The sequence below is a fragment of the Aplidium turbinatum genome, chromosome 4 (genome assembly GCF_918807975.1).
Source record: "Aplidium turbinatum chromosome 4, kaAplTurb1.1, whole genome shotgun sequence".
NCBI lineage: Eukaryota > Metazoa > Chordata > Ascidiacea > Aplousobranchia > Polyclinidae > Aplidium > Aplidium turbinatum.
In genome coordinates, this window is record NC_137475.1 from 45,239,438 (window position 1) to 45,262,485 (window position 23,048).

General features: G+C 40.4%; 1 protein-coding gene across 2 annotated transcripts; it reads left to right on the forward strand.

Annotated features, from left to right (window-relative positions):
- The first annotated feature begins 3 nt into the window (after positions 1-3).
- Positions 4-22,927, forward strand: LOC145768367 (2-oxoglutarate dehydrogenase complex component E1-like). Of its 2 annotated transcripts, none has more exons than XM_082579851.1 (21): positions 4-297; positions 6,903-7,097; positions 7,468-7,570; positions 11,693-11,793; positions 12,225-12,379; positions 14,668-14,814; positions 15,254-15,336; positions 16,234-16,350; positions 16,866-16,981; positions 17,256-17,371; positions 17,540-17,636; positions 18,018-18,098; positions 18,442-18,564; positions 19,107-19,298; positions 19,522-19,709; positions 19,897-20,024; positions 20,580-20,758; positions 21,126-21,326; positions 21,583-21,819; positions 22,017-22,171; positions 22,503-22,927. In XM_082579851.1, exons 1-21 carry the CDS (start codon positions 22-24, stop codon positions 22,603-22,605), a joined length of 3,093 nt encoding a protein of 1,030 aa, XP_082435977.1. In that variant the 5' UTR covers positions 4-21; the 3' UTR covers positions 22,606-22,927. The 2 variants fall into 2 exon arrangements, with proteins under 2 accessions (XP_082435977.1, XP_082435976.1); XM_082579850.1 differs by lacking the exon at positions 7,468-7,570 and adding an exon at positions 9,676-9,805.
- Positions 22,928-23,048: the final 121 nt, after the last annotated feature.

Consider the following 23,048-nt stretch of genomic DNA (forward strand, 5'->3'; position numbering starts at 1 on the left):
AAATTAGTACAAAAGAGCAGCATGCACCGGTCAAGTGTGGCCCTGCAGTTGCTGCAGAGACTTTCAATATCAGCAAGGACTTCTCAAATAATTGCACAACATAATAACACTTGTAAGCACCCTTTTCGGACTTTAAAAAATGATGCTACTAAAAGATATTCAAGTACTACAAAGTCTTCAAACCAGCAAGCTACTGCCGCTGCTGCAAAGGCTGAGCCTTTTCTTAATGGGAGTAATTCTCTGTATGTTGAAGAAATGTATGAAAGCTGGCTAGAAAACTCAAACTCAGTTCATAAGGTTGGTACTACAATTTTATATTTACTGTTATTGAATATTTTGATGGCTTCTCAGGATTTTAATGAATTACTCAGATTATTGTAATCAGCTTTTAATTTCAACGTAAAAACTAGACAAAAGTTACCATGTATGTTTGTGGCCATGGTAGTTTGTAATTGTGTTAAAACTGTTTACTTTGTATTGTTAGACAGCACCACATACCGTATGGAAAACATGGGTATTTTTCTTGTTTCAAGCTGATTATTTTTTGAGTGTTCAAATATTACACCACTTCCTGCAATACAAAGGCTATGATGCCATATGAATGAACTCATCCCGGGCATTGAAGTGACAAGCTTCCCCCAGGGAAAGAATGTTGTCACTTCTCAGACAGTAAATCATCTGTTTTTTACATCGATTCAATGTCTACAGACTTAGAATTCAATGTCTACAGACTAGGGGTTAGGGCAGGGGCGGGCAACATACGGCCCGCGGGCCAGACCCGGCCCGCGACGGGATTTCGAGCGGCCCGGAGACAGTTTCCGGTCTTTACATGATAATGGCCCACGGCCACACTCTGCCGCAACCCCCACTACTTGCTTACTACGTCAAATAATAGTGATTGTTAGTTATTCTTTAGTTCTTTGTTTTCGGTTTTTAGTCAAGTGACAAGCATGTTATGTTCTGTCATAAACGGGCCCTTCCATCCTTTTTCTTTGTCTCTTGTAAGAATTGAACACCAGGCTTCAAGGGAAGGGCACTTTTGCTCACGAAATGTACTCAACAGTGAAGGCATTCAGGGTGAAGCTAAAACTATTTTCTCGTCTGCTCAATCAGAATATCACAACACACTTTCCAACACTCGAAACTACGGCACCCCAGATGATGACGGTACTACGACAGTAGTATGGATCGAACGACTATTGATCGAACGACTATTGATCGAACGACTATTAATCGAACGACGGTTAATCGAAACGTCTGTTTATCGAACGAAAATTAATCGAACGACTAACCCTAACCCTAGATAAAATTAGTTTTGGAAGATTCGTCGTCCGATAAACTGTCGTTTCGATTAACTGTCGGTCGATGAACTGTCGTTTCGATAAACAGTCGGTTCGATTAACTGTCGTTTCGATGAATTGTCGCGTCACGGATGATGACAATTGAGAAGTACACCAATATGATATCTGCACTAGACAATGAATTTGATCGTCGTTTTGCGGACTTCCAGAAACTTTCTGCTGAGTTTGATATCTTGTCATCACCCTTTACAACTGACTTTGAAAAGGTGCTGGATGCTCTACAGCTGGAATTGATTGATTTGCAGTGTGACTACCCTGAAAGAGATATTCCAATCTAAAAGCATTGACAAATTTTATGCGTCACTGAATGAGTCCAAGTTTGCCAACCTGAGAAAGATGGCCATGAAACTATTTGTTCTGTTCGGGTCTACTCTACATACCTACATTTGCGAGCAAACAGTTTCGACCATAAAAATTAACAAGACAAAGCTGCGATCCAATCCCACTGATGTTCACGTGCGGTTTTACCGAGGGTTTCTACGTCCGACATGCAGCCAGAGTTCAAAGAACTTGACAACTTTGATCGACCACAGATGTCTCATTGACTTCAGCAGCTATTGAAGTACATTACGGTAATAAATTCATTAAATACTGTTTTTAATCTCTATACCTTAAACTTAAAGTTTACATTACATTAAATACGATGTATTTCTAGTCTAGGTAGATAAATACGCGATTAATGTAGCGATTCATGAATCCGGCCCGCCAAGTACTTTATTTTCCCATATCAGGCCCGCTGACTATAAAAGTTGCCCGCCCCTGGGTTAGGGTCTTATTTCAACGTTTAGCGACATTAAAATGATGTAAAAGTGGCAATGATAATTAGGCTACGGTACCCGATAATTTTCCAAAAAACTTTCAAAAAATCACCGAATAGGGAACTCTCCGAAAAAGGCTCTCATTGAATAGGGAACTCATCGAATCGGACTCACCAAATAGTAGCAGACCCTATATATATAGTATTGTATATTGCACTAGCACTATCTATGATTCACATCCAGTAAAGTAAGAAAAGGAATTGCCTTAGCAACAGTACATAAATATGTGATTTTGCATCTGCTCTGAGTTTTCATTTCATTATTATGCGTATCTTTTTTTCCGATTTCTGTAGATATAAATCAGTTTCGTAATTTCAATTTATGTAGAACATCAGTCAGTTGGTTACCGGTACTTAAAAAGGGCTAACATGAGTATGGCCGAAAACGTTCGTAGTTTTTAGTTTATTTTCATCTTATTACGTTATGTTAAATATCATGTGGTTGTTAGGTTTTATTTGTTGCATTTTAATATTTCAGATATTTTTCTGTATTCTGTGTACGGTACCGGTATTTAGTTTTATAAAAATATTATTCTAAAATGCAACTGGTAATCACAATGCATTGTGAAATCAGCTTTGTGCAAGCTTGAGATCAAAATTGTTACTATTATGACAAGTTGCATTGCTATAGGTCAAATTTAAGCAACAAAAATTCAAATTTCTCAAAAACCTGGTGTGCTGGACAAAAAAAGGACATTTTCGGAATCAGCATCTATAACTAGAAATGTACCGATACCAATATTTTGGCCGATACCGATATCACTTGTTTAGGCCGATACCGATATTTTGGCCGATACTTTAGTGTTACAAAAAGAAGAAATTTTGGTATTTCAGGCCTCGAAATTCACGGCAGACACTGCGGACATGTCCGCCATCACAACATGTGATGTCCGTGGGAAGTACCATCTAGGTCGGTCATATTTGTCCGCCGAGAAATAACACAGGAACTAGCGATACAAATCGTCATTGCATAGCATGAACAATTGTTGCAAGAATATAGTTTCCTGCGCATCTAGAAAATGTGAATAGGCCTACTCTATCCCTTAGCTTCCATTCAAGCAGGAAAACTTTCGATTTTAAGTTGCTTCAACTATTGATGACATTCTTCTTCTTGCTGACATTGAATCAGCGTAACAAAGGTGAATTCTTCGCTAAGAATCGAAGGAAGTAGTACCGGTACAGGTACACTAATCACGCGCAACTTTGTTCAAGTCTTAAGTCACAATGTCTGGCTTTGATCTTCGAATAATATTGACGGCAAGGTTGGTTACAAAATTAGATTTATACGAGTAGGGCAGCAAAATTTGTTAAGTTTTGATATTACAGTAAGAAAGAAAAGGCCAAGGGAAAATTTACTTTCGCTCACATGACACGCAAAAATAAACTTAAAGAAAAAAGCGTAGTGAAACTTTACACAGCAGAAAATAGTAGCGTTAGTGTAGAAGTTTTCCTACTCGTTCCCAGAGCATTGTGACGCAAGAAGCCACACGATCTCGTTCGGTGGAAGCTAATCAGCTATGCGGCATTTTACGCAGCTACGTGTACACGGCGGCTTTGACTCTTCAAGCGCACGTCGTAAGTCTGATGAAAGCCTTTCAGAGTGACTTTGCTGAAATTTTAAAAAGTCTTCTAAACCGTAGCTATAATAGTAGCCTAGTTCTCAAATGGCAAAGAATTAGGCTACTAAGAGAGTGATTTAAGCATGACAATCGACGCTAAAACTAGTGTGTCTGCCGTGGGACTTAATTTGTCCGCCGAGATAGCTGCTCAGACCGGACACGTTTGTCCGCCGTCAGCAAAAACGAATTTCGAGGCCTGTATTTGCAAGTAATTATATCAAATGCTAAATTTTATCTTATTTGCATAAAAATATTAAAAAAAGCTTTGAATTGGCATATTGCCAAAGAATTATGCCAATTCAAAGCTTTTTTTAATAGTGTTATAAATGCAAATAAGGTAAAACTTAAAGCACAAGATCAAAAGTAACACAAGCCGTGGCACCACCGCGACTGACACAGTGACAAATTAGTCTAAAACCAAAAAATCCCCAAAATTCAAAATTAGTTGTGTTCAAGTTTAGCGCTTACAATAAATAAATTCCAAAATACGCCACAAAACAACCAACTTTGAAAATTTATAGAGCAGCAAGGGGAACTTCCAATGGGCAACATTAGGTGCCAAAGGGGCAATATTACGTCATTATGAGTGACAATGGACGGATTTGGAAGTCCTTGGCACTTGAAGATTTAAGAATCCAATCCCAACTCAACATTGTGTCGTAATAGTAGGTTTTAGTAATGAAAGGCCACCGTGATTGAGGACTGAGGTATAAGGGAAGAAACATTATGTCATAATTGGGGTTTCTGAAAAATTAATGAAGGGTTTGCGCAAACTCTCCAAATAGGCTATCATAATTGATAATAAGATGTAAACCAAGTCATTTGTGTAGTCGTACAAAAACTATTCGATAAGTAATGTGCAACCTAAGGGCGGTAGGCACTTTAACATACTGATATCCCATTGAACCATCAACCAATCAGAAGCTATGCTGTTTATGACGTCATCAAGGTTGCGTTTCTCAAAACAAAGGAAAAATGCAACTTCCCACCAGTTATTGCTCTTGTTTGTTGTGTAATTACCAAAAAAAGTTTAAAGTAATAATCAACTCTCTGGCTGAATGCTGAAATGGTCACAATTGGACGAACAACCTAACATCTGATGGTTCAGGTTCGTTCAATTGGATATCAGTATGTCAAAGGTCCTACCCCTAAGGGCGCTTGTTGTTTGGTTGAGAAGCTTTTGCCAGGCCAAGACTACCCAGGTACCAAAATGTATAATTTTGCCTCGTTTTTACGTTGCTAAACGTTAAAAAAACCCATGTAACTTGGTTGTTTTTAGAAAGCTGGTTCTATCAGTTTGTGATTTAATTTCCACCTTTAGTTGTAATAAACTCATCAAGCTTAAACAATGTCAGATTAAGTAGGCTGCGCATTGCGCAACGAACTCCCACAGCCACAGTTATCACCACTTGCTGCTGACAAGTCAAAGAAAACATCTATGTCTTTTGATGTTGCCGATTTGCGTCACATTTTTGTGTTTTTTTTATAGTGATACTTGCTTTTGCTATTCTTGCTCTCTACGTTTAGATGATGTCACGTCATTATGCCATTTGAGATATAATTTAAGTCATGACGTTGTATGGATGAAAAACTTTTACAAGTTTTATAGGCCTACTCTGCTGAGAGTAAAAAAGAAACACAAATGATAAATATTGAAGAAATTGAGTCTCCTTACACAACTTAAGAATCGAACAATGCAAAACTGCTGAAACAAAACGTTTTGTTTAAGTGAAAAAATCACTGTAAGCAACCAATGTTAAAACGTGCGCGCAAGAAGTCATGGGAGTGTGACGTATCAAAAATTTGAACGGGATGTTATTTTTCTACATCAATGTGACGTTAGTTACTACTTTAAAAAATTTATATCTTTGCTTCTGTAGAAAATCCGCAGCAAACGCCTTTTTTACGTGTTTAGTATCGGCCAAATTTTGCCGATACCGATACTCAAAAAATGGCCGATATCACCGATACCGATATATCGGTACATGTCTATCTAAAACTCCTTAATCAAATCTCTGAATAAAACTCGCTGTGGACCAGTGTAATTTAATGAAATATTGTGTGAGTTGGTGATGTGATAATAGCTTGCCTGGCAACTGCATGCGGTTTTTCTTCTAATCATATGGGTAAGTGTTTAACAAGCCTCAAGCCCTGTAATATTTGTTTAATCCAAACCCAGCGTAGATATATAAACATTCTGATTAACAACTTTGGTTTTGACTTGCCCCTCCCTATTATTGACCAATCACATGCCTTTAATTTGAAGGTGTGTCTCTATTTCTGGAACTGCCGGTGCAATAGTGAAGTGTTGCTTGATCTTGTAATGATCAATTTCAAGGTTTTGTTTTTCTATGTGTATATGCTTGAAGTTTTACATCATTTGTAGTGGTATCAAATAATATTAAATTGCATTGCACTTAGAAATGGAAATTATTTACTATGCCATGATTGGTATGGGTATGTTATTGGGCTAATAGTGCCAACAGTGCCTTGTGGAAATATACCTTTAAATTATGCCTTGAGCAATTGAGCATTTATATCATAAACATGAATTATTGTGATATCTCACACAGAAGTTCAACTGCACACGGGTAAGGTTACTCCATGGCGACCTTTATAACTCAAAGAACTGTTTGCATGGATGCTTTGTTTTAAACAATAAAACTTAGAAATTTATAAGCAGGTATTCTTTTAGTTTACAGTAGGCTGTGTGTATGAAAGGTCAAGTATATACAATTATTATACATACTAAAAAATAGTACAGTTCCAAACATCTACCTGGACTCTTAGAGCAGAGCTTCTCAAACTTTCATTTTTGTATGACCCCATTTCAGAATTTTTTTTGTATATATGTGACCTTTTGATAAGTAGATTCCAGTCACAGTGTAAACTACCACTGTAGGCCCATTTTTAATTTGTTTGGCAACCCTAAAATTACAATTTACGACCCTGTTAGGGAAGCCCTGCTTTAATGTGACACCGGTATTGCAGTTGTGATGTCTTCATTGGCTCAAATTAGATTTGACCCAGGCAACTTGAATGGTGTGAATGTTTTACTGAATGCATCAAAAGTGAAGTAGATTAACTTTATCATGTATTTTTTAGTCATGGGATGCATATTTCCGCAATGTCAACTCTGGCGCAGGGCCAGGGCAAGCCTACCAAGCACCTCCATCACTAGGAGGCGCACTACCTCTCACAACTCCTTCTCTGCCGCCAACAACAAATGTAAACTCGAGTCAAATAAAAGAAGTCGTTGATGAGCATCTTTCTGTCCAAGCGTTAATTCGAGGTTATCAGGTAGATATTCACGCTCAACCTGACAACCCATTCGTTTGCTGGTGACAGCATCTGATTTTGATATTATTCAATCAAACATAGTTTTTGTTAAAATTTTTAGAACTTTTCAGGTAAGTGCATAGTGTTTCGAAAGTTTTCTTATCAACTTCATAGTACCTAACATCAAGCTTTACTGTTTCAAATTATTGAAAAAACTCAACTAAGTTTCAGGCGGTTAGCATTAGAATTATTTGTATACAGTAGTTAGATGTACATACCATAACTTAAACTATCGTTTTGAAAACTACAATAATACAATATGTTTATGAATTTTGCTTGATATTTTCTTCTCGGTTGAGACGCTGTTGGATGTGTTGTGTTGTTCCAACAGATTCGAGGCCACAGTGTTGCCCAATTGGATCCTCTTGGCATTTTAGAAGCAGATCTTGATACAGTGCATCCAGCAGAATTATCGCTAGACAGTTACAATCTTGGTAGGAATTAAACTATTCAGTTCGGCGTTTGATGGGCAGTTTAACTGTTTTCTACAACAAACGTTTCATTTGGTTTTGTAACGGATTTTTTTTGCAATACGATTTAATTGTGGAGTTTAGAACAATGCAACTCAATAATGTGCTGACATTTGTGCACAACTGCAATTTTGTTAAACAGAAATGAAGTTTTGGTTGATTTAATTTTAGAAGCAACTTGGGAAGGCAGCTTTTGGCGATTCTGTCGTGGCTTTATGGCTGGGAGTGGCAGGAGGAAGGATTGGGTTTGGCGCCATATTTGTTGTCTTACTGTTACTTGAGTCTCGTTGGTCGTTGAGTTTGACACTTGCTATTTGGGTTTGTGTGATGAGCAGAGATGAACAAGTGGTGATATTTTAATTTTTATATTCTTGGAATGGCCGTGTTAGTTAGTGTACGGTAGTGTAGTATAGCTACTGCATTTTGTTTGTTGTGATATGCAGCAGGCCAGGTACAGAAAGTTCTTTCTCTCGGCGGTCATCAAGGTAGCCGGCTATTAAAAAAAAGTTATTGGAGCATTTTTTTTTATATTAGTCAGAAAGAAATCTTTTCTGCGCTTTTATTGTTACATTTCTTTGGTACTGCCAATTGTGTTCTGTTGAAAGTTGTTCATGAAGTGTTTTCATTGATATGAATAATGCGAAAGCTGTGCAAACGATTTTTTCCAGTTGACAATAGTGCATTGTTGAAGACATTTATTATAAAGTGCGTGTAAATGTATTTGAATGCTTTCTTGTTGCATTTTTTTGTTTATACCAGGGGTGTGCAACCTTTATTACAGGAGGGCCAGATATAAATAACTGGGTGAAACTGCGGGCCGCACGTTTATTTAACATGTGATTTCTAGTAGTTGCAGGGCAGGCACAAAAAAGTAGTTTTTTTGTTATTCATGTTATTCTTATGGCATTATTAGGGGTCATCTCCTTGCAGAAATAATAAGTTAAAACGCATAAATTTCTGAAAAAAACTGTTATTCAAATTTTTGTCACACCGTCTTTAAACGAGTTCAGTGAGAAGTTTACAGCTGGCTTCTTTTTCCTACGGCTTTTTCCAAATTTACTTTAATGGAAGTGCTCGCAATTCGAAGTCCATTTTCCAAGTGTTCGCCTGTCAAAACCGATCGATGGGAAGATTTCAGGACGCCCATATTAGAAAAAAATTGTTCACACAAATACGTTGAGCCATAACCAGCTATTTTTGAAGCTATGGATTTTTTCAAATCTGGAAAGTCATCTTAGTTGAGATGTTTTTGGTAAAAATCGCCAAGATTCATTTCTAAATACATTGCTTTCAAATCCGTTTTCTCTTGAAGATCAATCAGTTCAAGTTGGATGTCAGCTGGTGCTTTGTCAATGTCTGTGTTAAATGGCGAAGCGAATATGCCAAACAAATGTTCATGAGATTTGAAGTCCTTGAAACGAGCCAAAAATTCATACAATTTTTCAAGTTGGTCTGCAAATTCAGTTTTCTTCTCATGATGCATTCCATAGTCTCTCAAAGTTGGAAATTAGAAACGATTTCCTGTCTGTACTTGAGCTTTCCAAAGTCGTAACTTGTTCATAATGCCTTTTATGTGACCATACATTTTCATGTTTCAAATAATTAAATACAATGGATTAGCGGTGGCCGGTGGGAGATTTCTAAAATGGTTAACAGAAGGTGCGAAATCTACAATAATTCACTCCACAATGAGTTGTTCACACGTGCCAGACTAAACTAAATTATAAACACATTTCGCGGGCCGCACACAATTCAAAATTGGCACATCTTCGCGGGCCGCATTTGGCCCGCGGGCCGTACGTTGCACACCCCTGGTTTAAACTCTTCTTCCGCAAAAAAATATCCATGCTTATTTTTGGCACCAAACCGAACAAAAGTTAAGTTGTTTCTGAGAACAAAACTGTTTGGGACAAACCAATGAACCTTCATCCTTCAACCTCAGCTCGCATGAGGACCTTCGTAAAGGGCGTCACCTCACATGATGGAATGCTGAGCTATAGACTAAATTTTGTAACTTTTGCTGGTAAGGTATGCTTCTTTGAATGTTCCACAATATGGAATTTATCCAGATTCGTGGAACCCTCTTTAGCAATCTGGATCCTCTCGGAATACCCCAACATCACCAATCTCATTCCAAGAGCTTAGAGTCCGAGCAACAGACAAAAGAGATGATCATATATGGAAGGAAGACACCAATCGGTACAGTTCTGGTGTTCTGTCGTGCCTTACCGTAATTGTTTCCTCTCTTTCAATCATTGGGTTCCATGACGTGCATAAGACTGTCCGCCTGTTCACATGCTTGCAAGCTTGCGTGTTTCCACTACGCACTAACACCAGGATGTGCTACACCTTGTGTTGTTTGCTTGAAAGATTGTTGAAATAATCAATCTGATAGAGCTTATTACCTGATAATTTTATGGACTTTTACTTAATTTGATTGTTGTGTCGGTTGTTGTTAAACTCATTCAACTTTTGTTTGGACTTTGATTTTCTGTTTGTGATATTTAAAATAAAACTAACTTTTGTCTTAGCTGAACCTCGCCATACTGTAAATTCCGAGTTATAAAGATAGCCAGCTATCATAAAAGACAGAATGGCTCGTTTCGGAGAATCCTATTCGGAGAAAATCGATTCGATGATTCAGCGACGGCTACTGTTTATTTAGAGAATTGGAAGGGATTATTTGGGTAGGCGGTTTTTGTGTTTACCTTCCCAAACCCATCCAAAGGAGAAAGTTATTATTTCACTGAGGTGGATTTAAATTAGCTGATATCTTGCGGGTACGGTACAGGCTATAGCAATATCTAACAACTTTAGTTAAGACATTTTCGCTGAGACTTTATTTGATCATCCACTATTGTTAATCACGGAGCGCCGTTTATTTTGCGAGCTTTTTATGGCTGACAACACTTAGGTTCTATAATTTAGAAAAGTTAATAACGTTTGTTCACACTCGCAAGAAGAGGAAGATGTTATTTCCCATTGATGCATGTCCATCCAAGACGATGGAGACGTACCCACGCTTTCCTTGGAGGAAGCAAGCCAGTGGAGCATGTGTTAAGGATAAAGGAACGGAGCATGTTTGTATTTTGCCATTATTTGCTTCCCTTTGTGGTCAGCTTCACTGAGCACGCTGCCACGAATAGATCTTGTCTTTAGTCGACGGTCGAGTGTTAATTTGGATGAGTATAGAGCTTTTATTGGACAGTTTCAAAATTGTTAACTGGTAATCCTCCGTAGCGAGAGACCTTTAATAACTTGTAGATGTTGGTAGTGCCAGTTTTTGTTTGGCAAACGTGTTTTGCGCAACTTTTAATGTTTTTTTCAATCTTCAACCATAAACTTTTTTCACCTCTTTACCAAAATTGTCTCTTCACTCTTGTTCAGAAGAGTTAATTTCTTTTTCAGAAGAAATTTTACAAATCAAAACTTTTTCCAATTATATAATAAATTAGCAGCATTGATACAGTTAATTATTTGGTGTCAGTTTTTACTTTGCATTTACTTACTACCATGAAAGTTCTGTAAGTTTTGCGTGGCTTTGCCAGTGTGTGTGCCAGATAGTTTGATTGCAATGCTCATTGTAAGAGGTTGGGTGTTGTTGATCTGCTTTTCGTAACCGCTAACATGCGTTGATATTTTATTTCAGCATTAGAACACTTGAACACCACATGTTATGTTAATGATCTTGGATGCTTGCTTCTGAGCATGGATGAATCATTGTCCAGTGTTCACCTAGTATCTGACATGGGTTGTTGTTGTTTGGTATCTGCCTGCCAATGATATAATGCTTTGACACAATTGCCGCTGCCTTACCCGCTTAAGCTCTGTATGATTCAATTGTGTTTTCTTCTTGTTTCTGCTGCAAACATTTGAAACTTACCTTTGACAAGCTGGAAGTGGGTCGATTTGATTAGTTTCTGATAATCCACTAATTAAAACAAAAGGTTTGAAGTTATATAAGTTTATATGGTTTCTTTGTTTTTTTTGTGTAAGTTCTATAACACAACCCTCTTGCTGAGAATATCATGCCGCTCATGCGTCGAAGTCATCATTGTGTTCATCGAAGCTCTTCCTTTTTATCAGGAGAGGCTGAGATGGACAAGATGTACCAGCTCCCACAGACCACAATGATCGGGGGAGGCGAAAAGGTTCTCACTCTTCGGGAGATCAAAGCAAGACTCGAGGTTTGAAGTTAGAGGCTGGCCTTTATTCTGCACCACTTGTCGAGCTAAACTTTAAACGTATAGCGATGGAAATAACACCAAAATTGAATTATTTTAAACACATTCTTCAAGTTTCTCATTGCATGGTTGAATTCGTCTAACTCTCCATTCATATTTCCCTTCTGCAAGGTTGCGTCACTATGCTTTTATGGTCCAATGGTTTATCCTACTTTGCGTTATAGAATATTTTGTGACTGGTCTACGTTGCACAATTTGGTAATGTTAGTCTTTTCCGACAAAGCATAGTTTGGTTTGATGGTTAAATAATTAACCACCGGTTCCAATGATATGAAAGAGAGACGAATCAGGGCAAAAGTGGGTAAAATATATTCCACTTCCAGTGATTTTTATTGAGCCTCTCTCAAATACTTCCATTTCTCCTGATCTTGTAGAGGACATACTGCAGGAGTATTGGAGTCGAGTACATGTTCATCAACAACTACGAGCAATGCAACTGGATCAGGGAGCAGTTTGAACCTCCTGGCGTCACCGACCTCACCGACGCTGAGAAGACACTGGCATGGGAGAGGCTGCTTCGATCCACCAAGTATGTCGCCATTGTCTTGTCACAGCCTGTCAATTGTTCCATGATTTTGGAATTGTAGACCATAGAACGTCCTTGTTAACTCGTATGTCTTCATTTGCGGAATGGCCCGCTTCGGTGAGTCCGATCCCTAAACGGGGGATTTTTTTAAATTTTTTTTTAATTATCGGGTACCGTAGCCTAATTATCATTGCCGTTTTTGGGTTAGGGGTTTGGGGTTAGGGTTAGAGGTTAGGAACTCACCGAATCGTAGCAGACCCCTTCATTTGGTCATTCCTCCCATGTGCCGTACGTGATTATTATTTGAGGCAGATGAGAGACGCTTGGCATGACGACATGGGCGGGTCAATCTCAATCTTCCATTGCCTTAGTTCAATAGCAAACCACAAGTTCACTGGTCATCCCGCAAGATTGTATGTGACAGTCACCTGCTTTCTTCGTGCGTTATCAACAAACCTCAGTTGACCAAATTTTTCTGTTTGCCTATTTCATTGATTGGTTTGGTTTTGAATCATTATCTTCGAACTGACAAAGCCTTTTATTAGTTTTTCCTGCAGTTTCGCATACTTGTAGAAGCTTTGAACTACTGGCGCAGGTCGGTTACCGAGATTGACACAGTGAATATTCCGATTTTTGTCTTTGAACTACTCCATTCACCAAGTGCCGCTGAACGGAGAGCAGTCCTTAGAATGCGTTGCTCAATGCTCAAGTGCACACCTCGAGAGTCGAACCAGCGCCGTTGGATGAATGGATGTTGAGGCTTTTTCTTGCACAAAGCCGACGCTTCAGCCAGCTGAGCTATACTCGATTCTAGCACTAGTTGCATCGTTCATCTGATGAAAGTGAAAGTAAAATTAACAACAAACAAGATGGTTTATTGCTTCACTGACATTTCGCGCACCATGACAATGTGCATCCTCAGAGCAAATAACATACAAAATAACATTTACGAAGTTATATGCTGCAAGTTATATGTTGAAGACAAAAGAAAAAAAATGAAGCACACATCATTTTAAAGGTTGGCCAAAAGATGTGTGAGCGGTTACTTTCATGTTAGATAATGTAAAAACTTCCCAACACGACGCGAAAACGTCAGTGAAGCAATAAATCAACTGGTTTGTTTTTGCTTTTACTTTTTCTTTCATCAGATGAATGATGCAGCTTGTGCTAGAAACGATAATTATCCTGATGAACACCCAAACATTTCAGTATTGAGCTATACTTTGGTAGATCACAAACCATGCTTGATATTTTGTGGCATGTTGGTTCTTAATAGCGTTCATGAATGTCGTTGTGTGCGCCCATTTGTGGTAGAGCGTGGATTCTATTATAACATTTCAATTGTAGTTTTGTGTTATTTGATGCGTGGTTTCATCAGCCACTGTGTAGTAGCGCCTGAGCGGCTTGTCAATAACATCTATTTATAAACTTCGCTTCGGTGTTCAAAGATATCTTGTTCTTAAATATTGCGTAATAAGTTGCGCAACCCCTCGCCAGACTACAGTGGCAATACATCGATTCATAACTGATCTTCAACGCAGTTTATCAAAAACTATTTCACGTCTTATGGTTTCAGTTCCTCTTCCAATCTGAAGTTGTGTTCCTAGAATTACTTTGGGTTTTGTGGGGAAAATGTATTTTTAGTTTTTGACCAGTTGCTGACATGTTTGACAATTGACTACACGTTTCGTGACCTCAATTCTTTCACTTTCTTGGCATTGTTCGGTGTCGTCCATCGCTGCCCAGCGTCCCGACAGCAGCGCGATGCAGATGATCGTTTAATTTAAACTAGTATCACAACTTTTTGAGGTTTTAGTATTTAAATTATGTTTATATTTAGTAGCACAATATTAAGACTACACTCGCGAAACCCCCAGGCAAGTCTCTATATTGACCGTAACGTGTCACGTTTAACTATTTATTTTGTTTGTTTTTGGAAATTTGCTGTATTTGGAAATTTGCACACAGCGGAAATTTTATTTGAGGTTAAATAGTCACGATGCAGTTTGGCCAAACATTTCTATCGAAAGTCAGTTTCTTTCATCCTCATTGGCCTGTTGTTGACATCGTTTATGTTATTGATGAGGATTCCATTCCTGATTCGTTGCCGTCGGAAGACCATCTGCGAACAGCCGAACACCATCGCGGCTTGGTTGCCAGCTGACTTTGGTGACTTTTTGTTCTTTCGCTGCCATCCCTGCTGTGCAAACTATTTGCCTTTTGTGCTTTTAAAATGTTTTTTCCTCGCCAACAAAAACGAATAAACTGAGCTGACCACCGCCTGCTTTCAGGTTTGAAGACTTTCTAGCCAAGAAGTGGACCAGTGAGAAGCGGTTTGGACTGGAGGGATGCGAGATTCTCATCCCTGGTATGAAGACGATCATTGACACCGCATCCACTCATGGCGTGGATAGCTTTGTGGTGGGGATGCCCCACCGGTGAGTGATATGAGACAACTTGTGCTGTGATCTTCGTCGTCGCGATATTATTTTTTCAGTAGTTGTAACATCAATAGCTTGAAAAGTCAACGTTCCACTCCCCGACATTACTTTGGAAGAACAACGTTTGTTTTTGAGTAATGTAGAAAAAAATGCACCATAGCGGGTAGGGTAGGTGTTTGGTCAAATGCATTATTATTAAATGGATGTAAAGTTTTTATATTCACAGTATGTTTTAATGAAATAACTGCTTGCATTTACCGTTACATCTCAGCCCGCACACATCTCGAACGGCAACGCGCAAGTGGCTTTGTGGTTCGTGCAAGTTTAAAAGACACTTTGTTCCACTCCTTAGCGGTGCCTGGCTTATAGATTGCTATTTTGCGTGTTACGTCACAGTCAAATATTTGCGAAACAACTTTTCATTCTTCCACAACAGGGGGAGGTTGAATGTGCTAGCCAACGTCATCAGGAAGGAGTTGGACCAAATCTTCAGCCAGTTTGACAGCAACATGCGGGCAGGTATGACGTGCCCAAGCTGTAAATTTTATTATTTTTACATTGATGCAACATCTGCAGACGTTGAGTCAGTGTAAAAATGACGGATTTTGCTGTCTGGGTCACTACAACCCCAAACAGCAAATCAGATTTTTGCATTGATTGAACATAAAAAAAATCTCTAATTTTCTCGCATGGACCACCGGTGGGCTTTTCTTTTGTTGAAACATTGTTAGTTGATGGCTTCATGAAGTTTATAACCCACCTCCCACCTACCCATATTCAATGATCCCACCTCTGCTTGGGTCTGGTACAAATCTGCTTTCAGTCTGTTTCAGTCATAAATACCTTTTACAACTTCGACTTGCTAGCGGTTATGGTTCTTACATGAATGAAAGCCAACTTCCAGTTAGCGAAACCCGATTTATTTTGCATTGATTCAACGTCAGTAGACGTAAAATGTAACAACCGATTTGTTGGCTGGTTGCTCCATTGCATCTTCGGTTGAGCTGTCACTTCAGTAGCGGCTACCAGCGCTGCGCGTCATATTAAAAACACATTGTCGTTGTGACGTAGACAAGGTCAAATTAGTTTTATGACAAGATAATTTACTGTGTTCGTTGTGACGTCGTAGCGACGACAAAGTGATACGTCATTGTCTATTTACCTTGGCTTCATCATAAGCTTCGATATTATTTGCGCGTCTATTGTGAGATCAGATGACGCGTTGGATAGAAAATTGCAATTGACATTGCAGCAGTTTAAGTCCAGCAAGCATTGTTCTTGGTATCAAGATGTTCCACGGGTAACTTTGACTGTTGCGATGAACATTTAGGGGCGTGCAATCGTGCATTGAACAACTTGTAAAGTGTAAATCTAACTGTCAACTGAAACATGATTTCATTATGACGACACTGACAGGTGACGAGGGCTCCGGTGACGTCAAATACCATCTGGGGATGTCCCACGAACGTATCAATCACGTGACCAGCAAGATGGTCAACCTCTCTCTTGTGGCCAACCCCTCACATCTTGAAGGTGAGTGCACTGCACCACCCACAATGTTTTTGATCCCCTCTCAGCTAATCACACTTTCATGATTGTTTTAATTCACTTTTTACGAAATTTAGAAGTTAACTCTGTTTCTTGATTGATCTTTTTAGTTGGCATCTAACTATTGTCGTTGTATGAGATGGCAACTGCGGCCTTTCGTCGCCATACTGCTCCATTGCAGCAGTACCACACTCACCATGGTGGGTTATGTTCGCAGTCTGTGTGCTGCTGTACTGGAAATGAAAGAATGAAGCGCCCCCAATAGCCGATAATTGAAGAGCCTCTAATACGCAATACAGGCTTTTACAAACTTGTGGGGGTTTGTAACTCTGACCCAACTTAAAGCGTCTATTGCGGCATGACCTGGTCGCACCACGCCGTGGCCGACTGGGCAGGCGACTTGCCCGCCAACTGAGTGCTCGTTTGTTGGGGTGACCATCAAAGATATTGCCATTGTTATGTTGATGACAACTTGGAGCAGCAATTGCTTTGTTCCGCAGCGGCTGATCCGGTGGTGCAGGGGAAAACCAGGGCGGAACAATACTACAGGAGGGATAAGGAGGGGAAGAAGGTGATGTCATTGCTACTGCATGGGGACGCCGCTTTCTCTGGACAGGTTGGTGTTGATGAGAAGGGTGTTGTAATTTCTCTTTTTACTTCAAACGTATGAAACTAAGCCGTACCAAACAAGGTTCAATATTACGTTGTTGCAACACAAAAAGCAAAATACAACAACGTTAAATGTTTTGAGCGATATTTAAACGTCAACTTTGTCTTCAACAAATGTTCTGTGGAACACGCGCGATTCATTGAGTATGACGTCACAAAGCCTGCTTCCGCGATGCGTTGATTGACTTTTGTTTATTGGTTTAAACTGAGCTTGTTGACAGGGCGTGGTCTACGAGACCTTTCACTTGAGTGACCTTCCCGCCTACACCACTCACGGCACCATCCACATCGTCGTCAACAACCAGATCGGATTCACCACAGATCCAAGGCACTCCAGGTGAGTGGAAGTTTGACAACCGGGATCCCGGTTTCGGAAATTCTCTGAATTTAATGGTTTCCGTTTCAAAACCAGAAATTCGAAAACCCCAGTTGTTGCTCTGATGTTTTAGGAGGAGCAACAACGAGATGTTTTTTGTTTCATCTTTAACATTTGTATTTCCTCCAGATCTTCTCCTTATTGCACGGATGTTGCGATGGTGGTACGAGCTCCCATCTTCCACGTCAATGCCGACGATGTGGAAGCGGTTATCCACGTTTGCAAGGTCCGCTGTTAAATCGATTGTTTTTGTTATTTATTGATTGAAGTAATTTTTTGATAAGTTTAATTCAGTTTTTAATTGTGGGATATCTATTCTCAAACATAGAATCGTCTTCTGCAGCTTAACATAGCAGAAACTTTGGAGATCTGACATTGTTATAGTTGCACATGATAACATTGGCTCCACATACTAGTTGAACCGTTGCCATAGAATATGAAGTTTTCAGCGCGACACGAAAGTTTCTTGTTCTGCTCCCTTGAAGTGCGCTGCTCAATCTCTGAGAGTTAATTCATCGCCGCTCATTTTTGTTCTCGAACTTTTCTGAGTGTTTCTTGTACCAACTAACATCACAACCTTGCCATTGTGACGAAACAAGTCGCGCAGGTGGCCGCCGAGTGGAGAATGAAGTTCGGGAAGGATGTCGTCATAGACTTAGTCTGCTACAGAAGGAACGGGCACAACGAGGTAGGTTGGTCTCCTGACGTCCTGAGCATGAGGGTCAGAGTTCGAATCTTATGTAGAGTATGTAATTTTTTATTTTTAATTCACTATATATATTCTGGCAGTTCTTATGTTTTCTACTCACTATAGTTTAGCAGAGGTCCAGACAAAAGATAGAAGCGACAAAACGTGAACGTATGGACGTACTTGAAGTCGGAATAACATAATAAGTTTACAATTTGGGATTGTGGGAACATCTTAATGTTGCATTTGTCCAGAAAGTTAATCCCAGAAAGTTATTATTGCTGCTTCAAACTTAATTCCTCCATCAGCAATTCTGACCTCACAATGATGCTTCGTTGCGCAGATGGACGAGCCGATGTTCACTCAGCCACTGATGTACCAGAAGATCCGGACCCATCCGAATGTCTTCAAGTTGTACACGGACAAGCTACAGAAGGAAGGCCTCGTCAAGCAGGAGGATGTAGATGTAGGTCCACATAGAGATCGCCAATGATGATCGGCAGGGGTTGTCAATGAGATGCTTTGATAGGGCACTGTCTTGCTGGGGGCTCGTGTACCACACTCGAAGCACGCGATTCGACACCTCACAATCATTGTCTTCATCACTCTTGTGATTGTAGCGTGGTGCAATTTACTTGCAAGATTGTGCAAGATTTAACCCTGTAGTGGTAGTGCTACGAGTAGCACTCAGCTTGGTGCTGTCAGCTAGGAATAATGTCACCCATGCTTGCCGGCTTGCGTTGCCGAGTTGTGAGAGCGTCTGCGCGACGTTCGAAAGGACGTTGGTTCGACACCGCTGTAGAGCACGCGGCTGTGTCTCGGCAAAGACACTTAAATGCCGAAATAATGGGAGCAGCTGACTCGATAACTGTGTAGTTCCTTCGCTGCTTCCAGTCGTCTGTTGTGTTGCATATGTAATCGCAGTGCACTGTATGTTGTCGTAGTGGGCGCAAAATAAAACATGTTATTATTGTCATTATGTTACTCACGTATGGGATATTCGTTTAGAAAAAGGTGAAGGAATACGACTACATCTGTGAGGAGGCTTTGGAGGCTTCCAAGAAGATCACGGAGCTGAACTTCCGCGCTTGGCTCGACTCTCCATGGAAGGGATTCTTCCAAGATCGATTCGGGAAGGTGGAGTTGAAGATGAAGGGAGACACGGGACTAAGTGAGGAGAGATTAAACCACATCGGAAAAGTGAGTATGTTTAGACAAGCTACGACAGATCAACTTGTCTCTTCTTTGTCGATGATGCTTCTTTCACTTTAGCGGTTCCATGAGGTGAAATAGGAAGTGATTTGCTTTTGGATTTCATTTAAAAAAAAAGATCAAGAAAATTTCATTAAAATTTTATTTCATTAAAAAGAGACCATCTTTGTCGAAGTTCTTGATTGCAGATGCTGCTGTGTTTCCATTTCAGGTTTTCTCAAATCACGGCGACATCAAAGTCCATGGTGGGCTCAGGAGGGTTTTAAAGGGGCGCAGTGACATGGTGGAGGAGAGAAAGGTGGACTGGGCGTTGGGAGAGGCCATGGCGTTCGGGTCGCTACTCTTAGACGGGGTCCATGTCAGGCTCAGTGGCCAGGATGTAGAGAGAGGAACATTCAGGTACGTTGTGACTCCTCCAGTGTGTTAGACATAGTGACAGAACACGCAGATGACACCTTCTTTAAAGTCTCTTCCTCCTCCCGTAAGAACGAGATTAATGTTTAGTTTGCATCTCCGTTGAAGAACGGAACCTGGAAGAACCATGTCATGTCTTTTAAGCATTCTTCATCGCTTTTTCTCCCTCCAGTCACCGTCACCACGTACTACACGACCAAAAAGTAGACAAGAAGTTCTACGTTCCTCTCAACGACTTGGCGGAGGACCAGGCTCACTACACGGTGTGCAACAGTTCATTGTCCGAATACGGGGTACTAGGTAGGTTTGTGTGCAAGCTATTCACTTCAACGAAAGACCAAATGTAGCATTTGCTTTGAATATAATCCTCACATCAGCGTCGCGCCAATAAAGAAACTCTCAAATATCTATCCAAGTTGATAGATGCTGCTTTTGTTACATTTATCATCGGTGCAACTTTTCCGTCCATGCAAGTTGTTTTTGTGATGTGATTGCATTGAAACTTGACCAAGAAATTACAAACGACCAGAATAGAACGAGAGGAATCTTTGTATTTTTTTGGTGATTTAGACTTTAGAGGTCAATTTTTTTATGTTTGCTATGTCCTAGTGAATATTCCCTTCGTGTTTGTGTGCGCTACATTGAAAACGGGTATTCCTCATTTCAACATTTTTGCTGTAAATTGAAATTAAGGTTCGTTACTTTAAACGTATCATAAGGATTCTTGAAAAACATTTATTCGCATCGCGTTGATTTGATGACGCCGCCAATAAGCAACATTTGCTTCACCTGTTTCTCTTCACTTTCCACCTCTATCGTAACTTTAAGTGGCAATTAACTCTGTGCTTTGTGCAGGATTCGAACTCGGCTACTCAATGACCAATCCCAACTCCCTGGTATGCTGGGAGGCCCAGTTCGGTGACTTCAACAACACGGCCCAGTGCATCATCGACCAGTTCATATCGAGCGGGCAGGCCAAGTGGATACGCATGAGTGGGCTCGTCTTGCTCCTCCCACACGGATACGAGGGCATGGTGGGTCCCGGATGTAGCCACGGATCAAATCCGAGGATTTCTTGTAACTGCGATGTAACTCGAATACATTTGATTTCGTCGAACTTTCAAAATATCGTTTGTATCGAGTTTTCCAAGTAATCTCGTAAAAAGTAAATTGCGTCTGAATCGCACGGCACATTGATGATGTTTCTAGTAAGTACAACAACAAAGTTATCAACCAATGCCCATGATGAGGTCATTGTCATCCGTCAGCGATATGTCATCTGTACCAACAAGTCATTGTAGTTTTTCACGGATCGTTTGGCTTGAACGATGGGGAGCCCCTCGGATATTTCAATCACATGGTGGTGCTCAACAGCAGGAGTTGATCATCTCAATATTGCAGGGTCCAGAGCACTCATCCGCCCGCCCGGAGCGGTTCCTCCAAATGCAAAACGATGATCCGGACTTCTTCCCAAACATCGCCAGCAATGACTTCTGCCTGAAGCAACTCCAAGATGCGAACTGGATCATCGCCAACTGCACGACTCCCGCCAACCTCTGCCACATCCTACGCAGACAAGTCGCACTGCCGTTCAGGAAACCGGTGATTTTTCGTTTGAAATATACAATAAATTATAAATGTTCTTTAAATGGTTTGATGTTTCCCTTATAAAAGTTTTATTGAAAGTTCTTAGAACAGTCTTCAAATCATTTATGAAATTCTTTGAATTTTGAAAATTCCCATATTGCAGAGAAGCTTTATATTTTTCTGACAGAAAACAATTGAATGTACTTTTTTTCGTTTTTGTTAACTTCCAGATCTATATAACTCTTCCTCAACGTATTACATTTGTATTCAGTTGATCATCTTCACTCCGAAGTCTCTACTGCGCCACCCACTGGCGAGATCATCGTTCGACGACATGCTTCCTGGCACTGAGTTTCAACGCGTCATCCCGGACGCTGGTCCCGCATCCGAGAATCCCGAGTCCACGAGACGCATCATCTTCTGCACAGGGAAGATCTACTACGACCTCCTCAAGGAACGCGCGGATCGTGAGTTGATCTCTGACGTGGCCATCACGAGGATAGAGCAAGTGAGCAGTTTAGTTGACTATTCCACCCACGAGGGAACGCAAAAGAGTAATTTTGCTGTGACTTTCATTTTTCGTGTCATTTGGTTTCGCGTCATGACGTGTAGCGACTGGCGATATTACAATTTCTGGTTGAAAATTAATGGAATTGAAAGTGCGACACCAGTGTGAACCGTGTGTAACATTTTAACTGATGGTAGGTGGCGCCGTTCCCATTTGATCTCGTGTACGACGAACTGAACAAGTATCCAAACGCGGATGTCCATTGGACGCAGGAGGAACACAAGAACATGGGATTTTACGATTACTGCAAGCCCCGCATCCGAACTGCCGGGCAGTGGTCGCGGAGAGTGCAGTAAGTGTCGCCAGGAAGTCAGTTGATTCCAATCTTCAAGATAACTTCTGCCATCCTTGTGTTTAAGGCTGTTTACATAATTTGTGTGTGTCTTAGCCACGCAGCGAAAGCTTTTGAGAGGCGCCGACTAGATTTAAAATTGAGGCTGCAAATTATCCTTGCCTTGATTGTGTATGACGGAATACATTAGATTCGTCGTACTGTGCAAACGTTGAATCAATGTAAAAACGGTTGATTTGCTGTCGATCGAAACAACTTCGTTTTGTGCAACTTTCTCGCGACAATGTAGGCTACGAGTACTGTCAGTTGATGAACTATTTTTATTTTGCAGCTACACAGGCCGCGCTCCTGAGGCCGCACCTGCCGCTGGCTCCAAGTCCCAACACGTCAAACAACAACGCAAGCTGCTGGATGATGCTTTCCGCAAGCTGTAGGCTTCGACAACCCGGATCATTTACATTAATTTAACGTACCGAAACGTATCGTTCATGTGAAGGTGTCGGAATTGAGGGCAACTTCAAATTCGGGTATTAACTGGAAACTCCACAAAATGAAATTTATTGTACAAAATGATGATTTGCGCAATTCGCTTCGGGATTAATTTTGAAATTTGTTTAAAAACCCGCGATGCCTGGTGCATACGTTGTACGCGCTGTCCCTTTTCGGAAGCCTGGTAGATTTCTATCAACCCTAGCTGTTCTGTAAATGCTTCTTCGTTCTATTTTTGTGCTATACAATAAACTACAAAGTTGGTTGAAAAAATTTGTTCCTTTATTTTGGTCAGTAGCCAGCTCAAAGCTCTACGCCACTGTATCTAATAGGCTATAAAGAACTCGCCTATTGTGACACCTGAAGGGACTTTCGAAACAGTGTCATG

Excerpts from the sequence above, each read along its gene's own strand:
- LOC145768367 (XM_082579850.1), top strand. The coding sequence starts at position 22 with ATGCACCGGTCAAGTGTGGCCCTGCAGTTGCTGCAGAGACTTTCAATA. Across the intron at positions 298-6,902 it reads ACTCAAACTCAGTTCATAAG|TCATGGGATGCATATTTCCG; the intron begins GTTGGTACTACA and ends TGTATTTTTTAG. Across the intron at positions 11,794-12,224 it reads AGATCAAAGCAAGACTCGAG|AGGACATACTGCAGGAGTAT; the intron begins GTTTGAAGTTAG and ends CTGATCTTGTAG.